General features: G+C 44.7%; 1 protein-coding gene across 3 annotated transcripts in view; it reads right to left on the bottom strand.

The window, feature by feature from the left end:
* The window catches only part of LOC105507432 (cytochrome c oxidase subunit 7A-related protein, mitochondrial), a 36,550-nt gene extending 24,678 nt beyond the window's left edge, over positions 1-11,872 (bottom strand). For 2 of the 3 annotated variants that reach the window (XM_011935919.1, XM_011935918.1), the window contains exon 1: positions 4,056-4,446. In XM_011935919.1, the coding sequence (XP_011791309.1) occupies positions 4,056-4,127 (72 nt within the window). In that variant the 5' untranslated portion in view covers positions 4,128-4,446. Of the gene's footprint in view, positions 1-4,055; positions 4,447-11,788 lie in introns of those variants that run through there. The other variant, XM_011935920.1, reaches the window with a different exon arrangement.
* Positions 11,873-17,795: the final 5,923 nt, after the last annotated feature.

Raw genomic sequence — 17,795 nt, 5'->3', positions numbered from 1 at the left:
GATGGTCTTGATCTCCTGACCTCGTGATCCGCCCGTCTCGGCCTCCCAAAGTGCTGGGAGTACAGGCTTGAGCCACCGCGCCCAGCCCATAATTTTAATTTTTAAATGATAGAAATGTACGAACCTTTTCACTGTGATTTAGGACTGGAAACCAGTTTCAATCTGCCATGATTCAATTCATTTGGCTTTTTGTTTTGTTTTGTTTTGTTTATAGACAGGATCTCACACTGTCACCCAGGTTGGAGTGCAATGTGTTGATCACAGCTCACTGCAGCCTCAAACTCCTGGGCTCAAGTGATCCTCCCACCTCAGCCTCCTGAGTAGCTAGGACTACAAGTATGTGTCACCATGCCCAGCTAATTTTTCTTATTTTTTTTTGTAGAGATGGGGTCTCACTGTGTTGCCCAGGCTGGTCTCAAACTCCTGGCCTCAAGCTATTCTCCTGCCCTCACGCTATTCTCCTGCCCTCACCTCCCAAAACACTGGGATTACCAGGGTGAGCCACCACACCTGACCTCTATTTATTTCTAATTGTAAGCTAGACATCACCACCTGCCTCCGTGTCCTTCTGATACCTCACACTCATCATGTCCAAAATTCACTCATAAGCCCATTCAGGAACTCCCCATCACTGTGAAAAGCACCAATTTACCAATCATCCTGAAGCCCTCCCTCCTCATCCCCAACATCTGTCTCATCTGAAAGGACAAACTCTACCACAACTCTGCATCAAGTTGCTCTGTAACTTCCTACTCGTGCCTCACAAAATTAAGTCCTACCATCCTAGGCCCTTCATGATTTACCTCCATCCTCCACAGTCAAACTTACCTACTCAACACTTCTCCTCCAGACCCCCTCCCTTCCGTTACTCTCACAGTTCCCTTTATCTAGAATACCATTCTGCCATCTTAACTGGGAGAGGAATTCCTAGATCACATAGTAAAATTACATTTCCTTTTTAACAAACTGCCAAACTGTTTTTCAAAGTGGCTGCGTCATTTTACCATTCCCACCATCCCACCACAAATGTAATAGGTTTCGTTTCTCTACATCCTCACCAATAGTTGTTATCATCTGTCTTTTTGATTCTACGCATTCTGGTGGATATTAAAAGGTATCTCACTGTGGTTATGATTTGCTCTTCTCTAATAATTCAAGATGTTAAACATGTTCATGTGCTTATTGGTCTCAATTTATTGTTGACGCAGTTCAGAGAAAGATAAGATGCTTTTCAACCAATGGAAAACGCCATCCCACCAACCACTCGCTGTCAAGCTGACTTACAAATCTCTATCTGTGCGATTGTTACTGAACCACCTTTTCCATATTATGTTATTTAATGCATGGTAAATCATTCACTTTACTTACTACTAAAAGTTACAAACACCTTCATTATATGTTTCCAGGAAAGGAAAAAGCTGAAATACTCCTAATTACCAAAGTCAGAGCACCTACTTGGGAGGGCACCTGTCACAATCACTCAGAAATTTACAATTTATATAAAGCCTACACAATATCACTTCTTTTCAACATAGTTTGAGGTATCTTTAAGTAATTAAGAAGTTCAAATTCTCAAGAGAAACACGATTCACGAGGAGAGGTACTAGAAATCTGAAAGCCCTATCTATATCGAACTCATCTCAAGGTAATCTCTGCTGAGTGCCCATTTTATTACAATACGCCAGTTTTTAGTCAAAAAATTTACCTTTTTCTTACTAAGCAACAAAACCTAGATTATGCTAAAGATATATTAAAAGAACACAAACCAGGTGTGGTGGTACACATCTGTAACCCCAGTCACTCAGGGTGCTGAGGTGAGAGGACTGCCTGAGCCCAAGAGTTCAAGATCAGACTGTGCAACACAGCAAGAGCCTGACTCAAAAAATATTTTTAAAAAATAAAACAACATCTACTACCACCAACAGAATAAACTGTGATATATTTATAAAATGAAACCCTACAGAAGAATAAGAGGATAAAAGGATTAACTACTGATACGTACAACACGGACTATCAAAAATATTTTAATAGGCTAGCAGCCAGACACGGTGGCTCACATCTGTAATCCCAGCATTTTCAGAGGCGAAAGTAGGACGATTACTTGAGCCCAGGAGTGAAAGTCTACAGTGAACGATGACTGTGCCATTACACTCCAGCCTGGGTGAGAGCTGCTTCCATTTACATGAAGTTCCAAAAAAGAGAAAACTATCTATTTATGATGATAAAAGTCAGAATAGGAAGGTGGCAGGGATTGACAGAGGGTACAAGGGAACTTCCTGGGATGATGTAACATTCTGTATATTGAGGGAGCTGTGGTTATACAGCGCATGGGTTTGTCCAAACTCATCAAACTGCAACATTTAAGATCCATACACTGAAGAATACACTTTGTAGAAGCAGATGACAGAAATGGTCATTTCCCCACATAATCTGTAAAAGAAGTGTAACACTGTTGACTGTTCCTTCCTTACGAGTCATTACCAATTTGATTTCGGTGACACCACACTGGTTTCCCTTCTCACCCCGTCTATTCTTTAAACACATTTTCCTTCTCCACCCTCCCTTCATGTTTCTGTACTCTTAACTATGATCCAACCTTTCTTCCCTACAAACTTCCTGGGTAATCTACCCACCAGATTCTACCACCTATGGGCTGAACTTTTTAATAAAGTTGGGTAACTTTATTAAACTCCATATTCAAAAATCTAGCTGCTACCAAGCATGACATATCACAAGCTCAACATTTATAAACCCTAAACTCTTCCTTTCCGTTCCCACCGCAACTCCCCCATTAACCCCCGCAAAAAACAAAAAAAACCAACTTGCCCTTCCTATCCTAGATTAGAATCATTCTGCTTTTCAGTTCTTGTTTTTAAAGACAGGGTCTCACTATGTTGCCCCAGGTGATCTCAAACTCCTGGATTCAAGCGACCCTGCCGTCTCAGCCTCCCACAGTGCTGTGATTTACAGGCGTGAGCCATAGTACCAGTTCTGACATCTTTCTTAAACATCTGCCTCTTGGGCAAGCTGCAGTGACCCACAGAAAAAGAAGAATGAAGCAACAGTAATGGAGTATCCTTTACACCCCATCTGGGTCCCTTACTACTGCAGTCTAACTGCGTATCTCACCGACCCTTCCCACACTTCTCTAGGAGGATTAGGAGAGAATATACTGTCTCAGACAGCTTCTGATGAACGGTTAACACTTATTCAGAACCAACCACCTGCCCAAACTGCTAGTCACTTGACACACCTCATTTAAAGTGTACTAACGCCGCCCTGGATGAAGCTGAGCTCACAATAAATTAAGTAACTTGGCCAAAGTCACACAATTAAAGCGGAAAACGCCATGATTTGAAAAGGCACGTCTGGGGCTCTAAAATCCCTCGTTTACCCCCAACACATGGAGACTCAAACTCCAATTGGCAGAATCTGTGTGAAATGGAATACTTTTCAGACCACCCAAACAATGAGCATCTGTCAAATATTTTACAATCGGGAAAGTGTAACCTCGCTGCATGCAACTTCCCTCCCTGAACGTGTTAAGTAACCTCTTAAATCTCCTAACCCAGATCACAGCCCCCCAACCCCCTGCCCCACGGTTTCCCTAAAAGCCTTTATCCCCGCTCTCTAATCTCGTGCTCAAATTAGGCTGCCTATGGGGCTGTGGCAGGAGGTGACAAAGAAACGACAGGGAGGCCGAAAGCCAGATGTCTTCAAAGAGAGGGAGAAGGCCGAACCTCTGACTCGGGTCACACTGGGGACTCCCCCAAACCATCCCTTTTAGACAAGTGACCCCAGGGGTCACCTTGACCCCTGCAGTGTGCCAGACCAAACTTCCACGCCAGGCCAGCCCCACCAGGTGAGCAGGTACACAAAGAGAAGCCTCAGGGACCACCGTACGCTGGTGTGGAGAGGCCCCGGAAGGTGCAAGGGGAACAGAAACGAACTCGACAGCGGGCAGAGGCCTTCCCTGGCTCCAACGCCGCGACTGCTTGTCGCCGAGGCTCGGGCTGCCACTTCTCATGTCCGAGCTGGCTAGGCGCCACTCGTACCTGCGGGCTATAGGCCTCCGAAGCCCACGCTCCCGCCAACTTCTGCGTGAAGCCACTAAATTTGTAGTACATGACGCCCAGAGTCCTGCTTCCTGCATCCGCTGCCAACGCGACCGCCCCAGAGAAGGACCCCGCCTCCCAGGCTGTGGTCCCAAGACTCAGCGCAAGGACCCGGTGCCGGGACTAGGGCTGCCCGAAGATCGCCTAACTTAAAACCTGCCCACTTAAGCTGCACTGGGGAACCAAAAGCCAGGGTTCTCAGGATCACGAAAGGCAAAACCAGCTCTAAGAGAGCACGAAAAGCCGCTGTGGCGGAGTCTGTAGGAAATATGAAGTTCCATCTTTCCCCCATTTAGATTTGGGCAGTGCCACGACAACTCAAGAAATGCGCAAGCGCCTCGCGGACTAAGCCCGGCGGACTAAGCCCGGCAGTGTCGGAGTCAGGTGGGGGGGCATGCTCTAGGAGGGGCCGGCTCTAGGAGGGGCCGGCTCTAGGCGGGGCCTGGGAGGGAGAGGGCGGTGATTGGTGGGCGTGGTCTGGGTAGGGGCGGGACTACATCGAGGCCGGGTGGGAACTCTACCAGTGGAGAGTCTGTGCTGCGGAGCCACCGCCTGGTCGTCGGGGTGAAGGTGTCTCTTCCTTTACCAAACTTTACTTGATCGTAGTCTCATTTATTTCCTTCCGACCTAGAGAACCTCTTGAAGTATCCTGCTGTTACTCAGTCTGCCCAGGAGTATAGACTTGTCGCCAGGCTTCCCCTGGCAACCTGGGAGTTGAAGCAAATAAGAAAATTTGGAAGCACCTGCTGAAGGCTGTTTAGTACCAAGGGCTGTTGGGAGATTTGCCCCAATTATATAAAAGTAGCCTCCTGGGCTTTGTGCAGAGGAATTACACATGCAGAGTGACCTAAAGCTCAGGTACCAGGATGTAAATGTCACCCAGTTTATCAGAACTGGTTTTTACTCTCACCTGCGTTTTAAGGTCATTGGTTATTCATCTTTTTCTTGGCCTCCTCTCTTTGCGATAAATGAGGTAGGGGGAGGGTGCTCAGAAACACTTGTAAAATCTGGACCTTGAGCCTGAAAGATCTGGAACTACCACTTTTAATTCTAGTGGTATTCGCTTCAGCTCAATTTAAATATGTCTGTTAAGCCTGTGCTGTGTGCAAGGTACCGTGTAAAAGGAGTATACTAGTTCTAGTTTCTTACTCTCCAGGGATGGACCAAGGCTTTTTTTAGCTTCATCATTCTAACCATAGGTTTACACAGGCATATTCTAGATGCATTTATGAAATCATGTTGCAATTTAATGGATGATACTAACAAACCTATATAGAGCATTTTCCTAAACTCATTTAATCTTCACAACAATCCTATAAAGTAAGTGCTATTCTCATCTCCATTTACAATACAGGAAAATGACTCCTGAAGAAGCTAAGTAACTTTCTTAGGTCAGGGGTAAGTGGCAAAGCTAGGCATTTGGCTCAAGACTTCCTACTGTTAAGCACTATGTTACAAATAAATAGATACGAAGCCATTCTGAAAAAAGGAGGATCAAAGCTGAGCACTCCAGGTGAGGGTGTACACCAGCATCCTGGTTGCAGGCCTAAGTTCAAGAGCCCCAAGTATGCAGCACTGCCAATACGTTGTAAAGGTTTCAGCGGATTCATGTAAGCCAGCCCAAAGTTGCCACTTTTACAAAGCAGCATTGTGATATAATGGAAAGAACATGCGATTTGGGTTTATGACCATATTTCTCCAAGGATAAGTGGTTTGGGGCTAGTGATTTCCTATTTATTTATTTATTTTTATTTTGAAAGAGGGTCTCACTCTGTCATCCAGGCTGGAGTGGAGGGTTGTGATCTCGGATCATTGCAGCTTTGACTTCCCAGGCTCAGGTGATTCTCCTACCTCAGTCTCCCGGGTAGCTGGAACCACAGGTGCGTGCCACCATGCCTGGCTAATTTTTTTGTATTTTTAGTAGAGCTGGGGTTTCACCATGTTTCCCAGGCTGGTCTCAAACTCCCTGGGCTCAAGTGATCTGCCGAACTCAGACTCCCAGTGCTGGGATTACAGGCATGAGCCACTGTGCCAGGCCCACCCCATGTTTTGATACTGAATAGATTCAGGAAGATTTTTCTACAGACAAAAAGTTTGACTACCTCAAAAGAAAATGGTCCATTGACATTAGCCTTCTTGAGTCCCAGGCGCTAGCAAATACTGAGTGAAAGAAAAGTCTTTCGTAGAGTTTAGACTGAAAAGAGAAATTAAATTATTTGAGACAGCTACTGTCTCCATCCCACTGACTTCTGGACATATTTTGGAAGAAGAAACTAAAGAATATTCTGGAAATTTTCGCAGCACTAAGGTGTACCAGCTTCTTTTATAAGGTGCCTGTCAACACTGGTTATTTTCTTAAAGTTCCTGCCATCTGATTTTAGATCCTGCAAGACATAAATTAAGAATCCTGAAAATGTTACAACAGCCAGGCTGTTCAGTGGGAGATAAAATGTCAGTAGCAGAGTGTGGGTTGGGATGTCACATGGAATGGTTGATCATGGGAAGATTTTGTCTCGTTTCCCAAATAAAACACAGCACACTCTGACAGTACTGAGCCACCCTATTCTCATTCAGATTTGCATATCCCACCCAACATCAAAGACCATCTTTTTTTATCACAATCCCTTTAGGTTGTTCCCCACATTCTATTCTGAAGGGAAGTGACCACGACTCAAAGTGCAGAGAAGTTTGCCAGCCACCAAGTGAACTGAGTGAGTGCAAATGCCAGTCCAGCTCCTGGTGAATCTGAATGCCGCTGCTTCTCCATTTGTGAAGGGTGTGTGCTAACGGCCTCTGGCAGGCCGCTCTGTGAAAGAGCTTGGGGAATGAATGGAAATCCAACATAAAATATAAATTGGGTAATACTGAGGAGAGATAGGAACCAACTGTGAAATAGTTGTTAATTTTTTAAATTCTCTCATTTTTTCCAAACCCGACTTTTTAAAAATTGACACTTAGTGGGTCTGGCACAATTAAAATATGTCGGCCTGTAGGAGTTGAGGTCATTGTGGGCTCCTGTTTTTGAAGGATTTTTCCCATTCTAGGGTAGTTTTCCTGAGAGAAAATGGAACATACATAGGGCAATGTTATCGTGAAGTGTCACCTTTTCCGTTGTTGTTTATGTTTACTGTGTTTTTACATTTTTCCCAACATTTAAAACTGCTAGTGATAACCCTAAGAAAAGCATCCCCAGTAAAATACTGGAAAGCAAAATGGAGTGCTAAACTCACTTTATGATATTCAGAATGATGACACCTGCCATGCAATTATTCGGTAATTTTCATGTGGCAGAAATCTCAGCTGTCATCTCTTACTGTTTTTGTCAAATAAAGCCGTATCTGGTGTGGAAATTTCATCTTCCAAACCTGAAACCTAGATTATATTGATATTGAAAACCAAATCTTTCTTAAAGCATGCTGTTTTCATAGCTAAAGAGCTGAGGGTCTGAATGGCTCATTTCTCACCCAAAGGAGGGAAAATGGCAGCTGGGATTGCAGTTTCTGTGTGTGTATGTGGGCTTACAGAACTCATGGCTAAAGAGCTGAGGGTCTGAATGGCTCATTTCTCACCCAAAGGAGGGAAAATGGCAGCTGGGATTGCAGTTGCCGGGACAGCTTTATTGCAGTACGGGATGAACATATTGACATCAACTCCCTACTCTGACCTTCTCGTTGTTGAATGTCAATACAGTGTGTGAAACTGCCTCACTTTTGCCTGCCTGCTTTTCCTTATGTGCAAGTCAAAAGCACATCCACAGAGAATATGGATTTAACTCAATTTTGACACATCACATTTCATCTCACTGGTTAAGAAAGGCTGAGGTATGACTCATAATTTATTTTAAATCATTTTAAATACACTTAATTATGCATAGAAAAAAGTTGAGATCCAGAGCCAGATTCATGCTATTTTACATTGACATCATCTGTAAAATTACAGTACACACAGTGTTGTCTTATGCATAGAATGAAAGGATTAGCAGTGGCCTCCAGTTTGGGGGATGGGTGGTGGTTTCTCATCATTGAGGATTCCCACTCTCTACCTCACATACATCTGCAGTGTTGAAATATTTCACAGTGAGCATACATGAGTTCTGTAAGCCCACATACACACACAGAAATAACACAAAGTCAGCTGGGAACGGTGGCTCACACCTGTAATCCCAGCACTTTGGGAGGCCAAGGCGGGTGGATCACCTGACATCAGGAGTTCGAGACCAACCTTACAAACATGGCGAAACCCCATCTCTACTACAAATACAAAAATTAGCCGGACATGGTGGCATGCGTCTGTCATCCCAGCTACAGGGGAGGCTGAGTCAGAAGAATTGCTTGAACCCAAGAGTTAGAGGTTGCAGTGAGCCCCGATCATGCCGCTGCACTTCAGCCTGGGCGACAAGAACAAAACTTTGTCACCCAAAAAAAGAAATTACACAAAGTCCACCAAAAACATACAAATTAGAATTTTAAAAATGCTTTCATGTACTTACACCCCCAAATTACCAGGTAATTTAGAATGTTCTTTAATCACCCCCTGAGTAGATATGAGGGGCCTCTTAAGTGACAGTGTCCAAGTGTTAGGCCACAGGAAGGGTGACTCAAGGGCCATTCTGCCCATTACAGTTAACACTATAGTGGTTCTTCTTCCTAGGGCTGTTGGAGAAAAAAAATGAATGAATGAACAAATGAATAAGAACAAACACATCACCTCCACACATTGCTGTGAGAAATGAGCAACCACTCTGGGTAGTTACTTACATCCGTGCCCAGACAGCCGTGGAAATTAGTGATCAAGTGGAAAAGAAGATTAAGAACCACACCTGGGTGTTAAGGAGGCTAATGTCAATGGATCATTTTCTTTTGAGGGAGTAGAATTTTTTGTCTATGGAAAAGCTACTGAATCTATTCAGTATCAAAACAAGGGGTGGGCTAGGTGTGGTGGCTCACACCTGTAATTCCAGCACTTTCGGAGGCCAAGACCAGTGGATCACTTGAATCCAGCAGTTCGAGACCAGCCTGGGCAACATGGTGAAACGCCGTCTCTAAGAAAAAAATACAAAAAATACAAAAGTCAGGCATGATCGCACACCTGTAGTCCCAGCTACTTGGGAGGCTAATGTGGGAGGATCACCTGAGCCCAGGAGGTTGAGGCTGCAGTGAGCCCAGATCGTGCCATTGCACTGCAGCCTGGGTGACAGAATGAGACCCTGTCTCCAAACAACAAAAACACAGGGTGCTCTGCTAGCCATTGAAGGTCAGCATGTCCAGATTCCAACCCTGCACTAGATTTATGACCTTTGGCTAGTTCCTTAACCTCTCTTAGCCACAATATAAAATTTTCAGTTTAACAGGGTGATTGCAAGGATTAAATAAGATGGTGTGTACTGAAAAAGCTTAAAGAAAATATGTAAATACCTGGAAGCCTATATAGGAAATACATTTTGTAAAAATAGTAAAACTGGATCTCTAGTCACTGATATAGGCCAAAATTTAATTTAGCATGATGTAAAGCATTAGAGTTTTGAGTCTAGTTTATGTTTGTATAAAGTTAGCTAGTTATAATCAAAATTGTAATCTACAAATCTTTCCATTTCCCCAGCCCCCTTCCCTTTCTCTCTCTCTTGCTCTTTCCTCTTCAGTCTCCTTTCCCCAGAAGTAGTAACTATTAGTTAAGGCTATGGGACAGTCAGACTAGAGCTGTCAGGTGGATCCTGGTATGAAAACAGCCACCAAAGATAAGGAATCTGTGTAAAACTTGAAGACCAAAGAGAGGAGGTGGGTATCCCACTAAAATACCAGCCAACCTTTTAGCAGTGGCATTAAATTTAAAAATCAGATCACTTCCAAATGCCAAATACATAATTTTACTTGCTTCCCCTTATCTCCTCAGATTCTCACATAGTGGAGATTTGGCATTTCTTTAGTTTCTGCTCCGTAGAAACTGAAAGCCATAGCCCTAAGATCACCTTCCGAAGAGGGTGACGAGTACACAGGCTGTACCTGACCAACCTGGGTCTGGGTCCCAGGTCTTCCTACTGATAAGCTCAGTTACCTTGAATAAGTTACTTCCCCATTCTGAGTCTCAGAGGTGAAATGATGTTCTAAATCAGAGGATTAGCCACATATTACCATGTAGCAAAGGTACCAGCGTGTGTCCACTAGTGTCTGGGCACAGCCTGCCAAGTGATTCCAAAATGGCTAACTTGGGGAGGAGGGCTGGGGAAGTCAGCCTGGGTCTTCTTCCGAGAAATGGACAGGTCTGTAGTCTAGGAAACAAAACCTATAAAGAAAAAAAAAAAAAAAAGCTAGGAGGAAGTTATCAATCAGTGAAAAGTATCTAATGGAAGGCAAATCTCCTCCTTAAAAGAAAGGGAAGTGGAGAGGGTATGACATTCCCAAAAGCACAACTGAGAAACTTGGAAAGCCCAAGTCAAGGGGCACTGGCCCTGGGCCTGGAACTTCCAGCCACACGCCTGCCCTTAGCATGGCTGTGCCCTCCACTGATCACCGATTGGCACTCTGAGCCAGGGGAGAAATTTGCTGAAAAGCAATTACAAACAACCCAAAGATTTCCAGCAAACAACTTATGCTGAAGCTCAGCTTTCTGACAGCAGGGAGAGCCCAATGCAGACAGGATTGCTGGCGTTTCATTGTATGATCCTCACATCTCTTCCACCCCCAAACTGCAAGGCTACCCTATCCTCTTCCCTGGCACCACTCCTATACCCTAACAGCCCACAGATGCATATTGGAGAATAACCACATCTATTTTAATTTAAACCATGGCAAAGGTAAAAATCAAATCAAGGTGTTTGTGTTTTCTCCCCCTGGGAAGAAGCAAGCACTCTTTAACACACATAGCCTTGTTTCGGCACAGATGTCAGGAACGCAGAGCCTGTAAATCTGCCCAGGCAGTTCTGTTCTTGAATCATTAAGAACAACCGAGTGGGTGGAACAAGAACATGAAATTGCTGTGTGCACTCATGTTTTGTTTATGGAGCAATCATTTCTAGATGTGTTTTCTTTTTTTATGAAGAATCTTTTCTATGTTTGCCTTTTAACACCCCACCTTCCTTCCTGTCCCCAGCTCTCCCACACCCACTAAAAAGAAACGTTGAGAGCATTACAAAAATCTCTGTAAATTTAAAGAATGGGTTACATTAAGTGTCTCTCTAAAGCAATTCCATTTAGTCAGTCAAAATAAATGATTTAGTAATATGAATAACACAGGTAACAGTTGAATATGAACAGTGTGTATTGTTTAAAAAGCTCACAACAACTGTTCCCTAATCATAAAAATCACTTTCCTTTTTCCACCATTGTGCAACGAGGACCTTGTTAACCCAGTGAATTGAAAGTTCTTGTGATGCTAATTATCAGCAGTATTTAATTAGTGGCTTATGTATCTGCCACAAGATTCTTCACTGAGCCTCAGTTTCTTTATCTATAAAATGGGAATAATATCTACTTTGTGAGGATTGAGTTTATTCATGTGAATGTCTAGGATGTAATAGCACTCATTAAACTGCAGCAGTTACTGTTATTACTAGTAGTTGTAGCAACTGGGCAAACTGGATGGAGTAGGATTTGGCCAAATCTTTCAGTCCTCTTCTCCAGTAGACCCCAACCTTGGCACATAGGAAGCACCCAGTAAATGGTAGCTCTTAGACTTACCAAGGCAATAACAACTCCAGTTAGTGCCCCAGGCTTCCCACATCCCCAGCAGTTTCCATCCATCTCCTGACCTCGCTGGCTGCTTTCCCCACTGCTCCCAGAAGGGAAGTGTGTGTGTAGCTCTGCTGCTGTGTTTACCATCCGGGTGGGTCTCACTTTATTGTGTTTTCTCCCACTGTGTTTGGCTTCCCTGCATTGTCCTGCTTGGCACACGCCCCAGCCTTGTTCTCTGTGGCATATCACCATGATGTCCTCCTGTTTTGGGCATCAGCTTGCTGCTACAGGCCTAACATGGTGGCATCAGGTGGCTTTAAAAGAGGGAAAGATTGCACTAAATTTTCTCTCAGGAAAATGAGCTTGGTTTTTAAAAAAAAAAAAAAAAATGTTCCATGGAACAGATTTAATAACTTAGCTCCCTAATAATTTCTCCTCTGCTTGCTCTAATTGCAAAGGATTCTTCCACAAACAATGGAGTATTATTGCTTTTCAGCAGGCTAATGAGACTGCCTGTACATAATGCTTTTCAGGCTTTACCCCCAACACAAACAGGCACCAAGGAAACTTCCCCAGCAAGGACAGAGCTGGTCCTGCAGAAGACCTAGGAGACCCAGTGGATGCCATGGGCCTTCAAATCATGCCTTCCCCAGGAGGGTCTTGCGGGTCTCCACAAGAGGCACTTTGCCTTTTGTGCTGAAAGCCTGCCCAGCCAACAACTTAGTGTGCAGGACAAGGTCTTAACCACAGCAATCCAAACCAGGTTACCAGGCCTACTTTCTTCAGGCTCTGGGACTGCCAGGGGCTGTCCATCTCCAGCTAAGTACACTCTAGGAGCTGATCAAATTAGAGAGCTGGGGGAGGGGTGGTATAGACTCTTCTAAGAGAGCTGTAATGCTGTCAGTCAACTAGCACTTCATTTCCGGTGGGTTGTAAAAGTGCCATGTATCCTGCAAGCTTCAGGGTGAGTAGCCCAGTAGGATTCTAAGTTAAATGATGCAAGAAGAATAACTCTTGGTGAGGATTTTGCATCTCAGAATTAAAAACAAAGCAAAAAAGACCAAACCTATGTTTATATTGATTGCAAATATTGTAGGAAGGAATTTCTTTCCAATCTATTTCCGTTAAATTCCCTTGCTGACATCACATGTCACCTGAGTTGACAGCCACTGGAGGCCTGCAGCTGTTCAGCACCCATCATGGGCACAAATGCAACTTTGCTACCATGCCCTTACGGGGCTGGGCCTCTGCAGGCTGCTCAGTTTTGACACTGTCCTGCCCATAAGGGGATGGTCCCCAGGGAAAATGGGTAGAGTCAGGTGAAAGGGTGCTGGGGTGGATAGAACTGGGGCAGTTAGGAGGGGACGGCAGCAGTGGCCCTGGAACAGTGAGGCGGTTGGCGGAAGGAGGCCAGAGGCTGATCTGCTGCCATCGGACATTTATACCGTCTCCTGGCCTTGCAGACCTCTGATTTAGAAAATCATGGGGAGGCCAGGTGCAGTGGCTCATGCCTGTAATCCCAGTACTTTGGGAGGATGAGGCGGGTGGATCATGAGATCAGGAGACAGAGACCATCCTGGCTAACATAGTGAAACCCCATCTCTACTAAAAATACAAAAAATTAGCTGCATGTGGTGGCGGGCACCTGTAGTCCCAGCTACTCAGGAGGCTGAGGCAGGAGAATCACTTGAACCTAGGAGGCGGAGGATGAAGTGAGCCGAGATCACGCCACTGCACTTCATCCTGGCAACAGAGTGAGACTGCATCTCAAAAAAAAAGAAAGAAAGAAAGAAAGAAAGAAAGAAAGAAAGAAAGAAAGAAAGAAAGAAAGAGAAAAAAGAAAAAGTAAAAGAAAATCCTGGGGAACTTTTCATTTCTAAGAAAGGCCATGAAATAAAGAAATAACATCATGTAACCCTGTAGAAGATTCATTGGTGTTAAATTCCTTACAGGATGCAAAAATGCTGTTCAATAAGTTTTACCAAAAATGCACAGTTAAATTCAACAATAAAGTAGATGAGCAGTGCTGTCCAATAGTATATTCTCTGATGATGGTCATGTTCTGTGTCTGTGCTGGCTGGTATGGTGGCCACCATCCACATGTGGCTACTGAGATTCTGGAATGTGGCTAGTGCAACTGAAGAACTGAATTTTTAATTGAAACATAGCCACATACAGCTAGTGGCTACAGTGGATAACACATGTGTAAGGAGATTAAGGTTTCAAGGAGAAAGCCAACGGAAGAGCAACCTTCCTATTTGTCCAAGTCCTGAAAGAAGGAGATCCAGGCTGGGCACAGTGCCTCACGCCTGTAATCCCAGCACTTTGGGAGGCTGAGGCAGGAGGATTGCTTGAGCCCAGGAGTTTGAGACCAGCCTGGGCAACATAGCGAGACCTCGTCTCTGCAAAAACCTTAAAAAATTAGTCAAGTGTGGTGGCACGTGCCTGTAGTCTCGGCTACTTGGGAGGCTGAAGTGAGAGGATTACTTGAGCCTGGGAGGCAGAAGTTGCAGTGAGCCAAGATCATACCACTGCACTCCAGCCTGGGGAACACAGCAAGACCCTGTCTCAAAAAAAAACACAAAAGCCAAAAAAAAAGAAAATAAGAACAGAAGAAGGAAGTCCACCTTATTTGCTAATAAGTTCAGACTACAGGAGTAAAATAATAATTTCAACTTGTTTTGAAAAGTGCTTTATTTCCTGTCTAAATGTTGAACCATAATAGCTTTGCTTTTTTATAATTTCAGTGGGAAAAATACCATTATATGCTTCTGGAGATTGGAAGTGCCATCCTCAGCATGTGCTCACCATTAATAGCTTCATCTTTTAGCCACATAGGGTTTTTGCCTCTGTAGGCTTCTAACATCATCTTACGGCTTTGTTTTTTCTTTTTTTTTTGTTTTTGAGACGAAGTCTCGCTCTGTTGCCCAGGCTGGAGTGCAGTGGTGCAATCCCGGCTCACTGCAAGCTCCACCTCCCAGATTCACAACATTCTCCTGCCTCAGCCTCCCAAGTAGCTGGGACTAAAGGTGGCCGCCACCATGCCTGGCTAAGCTTTTGTATTTTTAGTAGAGACGGTGTTTCACAATGTTAGCCAGGATGGTCTCGATCTCCTGACTTCGTGATCTGCTCACCTTGGTCTCCCACAGTGCTGGGATTACAGGCGTGAGCCACCGCACCTGGCATATTACGGTTTTTATAGCCAGAGGCATAGGCAAGTTCTTCTATTGCTAATGACAGGTCAGGTTTCTCACCCTAATTTAGGCAACCACTCTATCCAACAGCTCACTGCATTTCAACATTTCTGATTTGTGACGTGGCGACTTATTCCTCTGAGAAATGTTTCATGTGCTGCTGCTTGTTCAGCAACCAGTTCATATCCGCAGATCTGAGCGCCACCCCTGGGCCTGGGTGAATCCCCTGAAGATAAAGTGGCCTCTGTCCTGAGACAGTGGGCATGAGGGAAGGAGCAGTACACAAGTCTTTCTGACTGCCCACCCACAGCCCAATCCCCCAGCAAGCCCCATGGAGCAGGCCCTGAAGCCCTGGCTTCACCCCTTGCAAGGGGCAAAGGTCAAGCTAAGATGTCACAGGTAAGGGGAAGCAAAGGGTTCTTAAGCAGGGCATAGATGGGCAGCAGCAGACCAAGCTCTGGGAAGCAGGGGAGGAAGAGGGAGATGAGACTTTTCAGGTTAAGAACAAGGGAAAGATTCAGTAAGCAGGCAGCTGGGAGCCACGTGCCTGGGCCAAACAATAAGCTTTTAAAAATCCATAAAGGGCAAGCACTGCATAACAGCACTCTCTGATGTCAGAGTTCTGTCCTGGCCTTGTGAAAAGCACCAAGGACTCACCCTGCTGCAGCCAGGCCCTAAATAGTGGGGTGGGGGCTGGTATGTCCCAGGCAGCTGAAGGGTGCAGAGAGCAGATGTACCAGACCAGGCTCTGCAGGCCTGGACAGGCAGCTCAGCCAGGCCTGCTTCATTGATATAAGCTCCTAATGAGCAGGATAAACACCATTTGGGGCCATTTGCTGTGAAATGGGCTGGGGTGTATGAGAAATTGGCCTTGTATGGGCATAAAACACACACATCAGCAGAAAATAATGTGCTGGAAAAGTTTAAATTGAAGACATGCCATTCTGAGTGTGCAGAGGCGTTAATGCTTATGTAATTAATCATTTCATATGTGAAGATTGGGATTTCTTTCCCTTTTAATTAATTAGCCAGTAGACTCGTTATAGTACATTTTTCATGTCAAAAAGGCAGTGGGTTCTAAGAAAAGGGAGGGGGGCTGCAGGGGAGAAGTGACAGTGTGTTATAGTGTGCTGTGGAAAGTGTAGGGAACCACCGTCCCTGCTCAAAAAAATCCCTGTGGAGGGTGCAGAAATCCAGAACTCAGCAAAATGCTTTTGACTTATCCAAGTCCCATGAATGCAAGACTGCTGGTGCCCACATTTCCCAGAGCCTGCATTTAGCTCCTTACCAAGAGTTGCTGCCTACTCAGCTACTGTGTCTGTCTTTTACTAGAAAGAGGATGCAGCAAGAGGGCTAAAGGTTACACTCTGAAGCCAACCAGCCAGATTCCATCCCTGACTGCACCTTATCAGCTCAAGACTTTAAACAAGGAACTTAACCTTTTCGGGCCTCAGTTGCCTTCTGTGTACAATGCAGATGATAGTACCTACCTCAGGGTTATTGAGAAAAGAAAAGAAAATAATATATTAATAAATTGCTTACTTGGCACATATTGAAGACCCAAAAATGATAGACTTTATTACAAGAAGAGTTGCACTTCGTTGTGGAATAGAACACCACCCTTGACTTCTTTTTTTCTGGGTTTGGTTTTTTTTTTTTTGAGGCAGAGTCTTGCTTGTTGCCCAGGCTAGAGTGCCATGGCATGATCTCCGCTCACCACAACCTCCACCTCCCAGGTTCAAATGATTCTCGTGCCTCAGCCTCCTGAGTAGCTAGAATTATAGGTGTGTGCCACCACACCCAGCTAATTTTTGTATTTTTTGGATTACAGGTGTGAGCCACCATGCTTGGCTTATCCACCCTTGACTTCTTCACAAAGCTGTGTGTGTGTGTGCATGTGTGTGTGTTGTGTGTGTGTGTACGACAATACATATAACCATTTTAGCCATTTTTAAGTATACAGGTCAGTGACCTTAAGAATATTACTGTACAACCATCACCACTATCCATTTCCAGAACTTTTTTTCTTCCCCAACTGAAACTCTGTACTCATAAACACCAATTCTTTATTTCACCCTCCTCCTAGCCCCTGGCAACCACTATTTTACTTTCTATATCTATGAATTTACTACTTAGAATTTTTTGTTGCTGTTGTTGTTGAGACAGAGTCTCACTCTGTTGCCCAGGCTGGAGTGCAGTGGTGCAGTCTCGGCTCACTGCAACCTCCACCTCCCTGGTTCAAGCAATTTCCCTGCCAGCCTCAGCCTCCCAAGCAGCAGGGACTACAGGCATCTGTCACCAGGCTGGGTTAATTTTTGTATTTTCTGTAGAGACAGGGATTCACCGTGTTGCCCAGGCTGGTCTTGAACTCTGGGGGTCAGGTGATCCTCCCACCTTGGCCTCCCAAAGTGCTGGGATTATAGGCACGAGCCACTGCACCTGGCCTGCTTACCTTTTAATTATTTGTCTCCCCCTCTGGAGGGTTAGCTCATGAAAGGAGGGACTGTGTCTCTCTTGCGTGGTACAGAGCAGGAGCTCAGTAAATATTTGTTAAGCAAATGGATGAATTGCAACTCTGCATTTCCACTTGAAGGGCTTAATTCTTCCTCCACATGTCTTCTCCCAGACATAGGCCCAGACTCCACCTCTGACTTCTCTCTTTTCTCTACCTTTATCCTGTCTGTTTCCTACTTTTTTCACAGAAATGTCTCTCCTAACCTTCTTTCCCCACAGTTTCCCCCATTAAGAATCTGTTCCCCGCTGGACGTGGTGGTTCATGCCTGTCATCCCAATACTTTGCGAGGCCAACATGGGAGGAT

Source organism: Colobus angolensis, unplaced genomic scaffold (assembly GCF_000951035.1).
Source record: "Colobus angolensis palliatus isolate OR3802 unplaced genomic scaffold, Cang.pa_1.0 Scaffold15, whole genome shotgun sequence".
NCBI classification, from domain to species: Eukaryota; Metazoa; Chordata; class Mammalia; order Primates; family Cercopithecidae; genus Colobus; species Colobus angolensis.
This window is presented reverse-complemented; position numbering and strand designations above follow the sequence as displayed.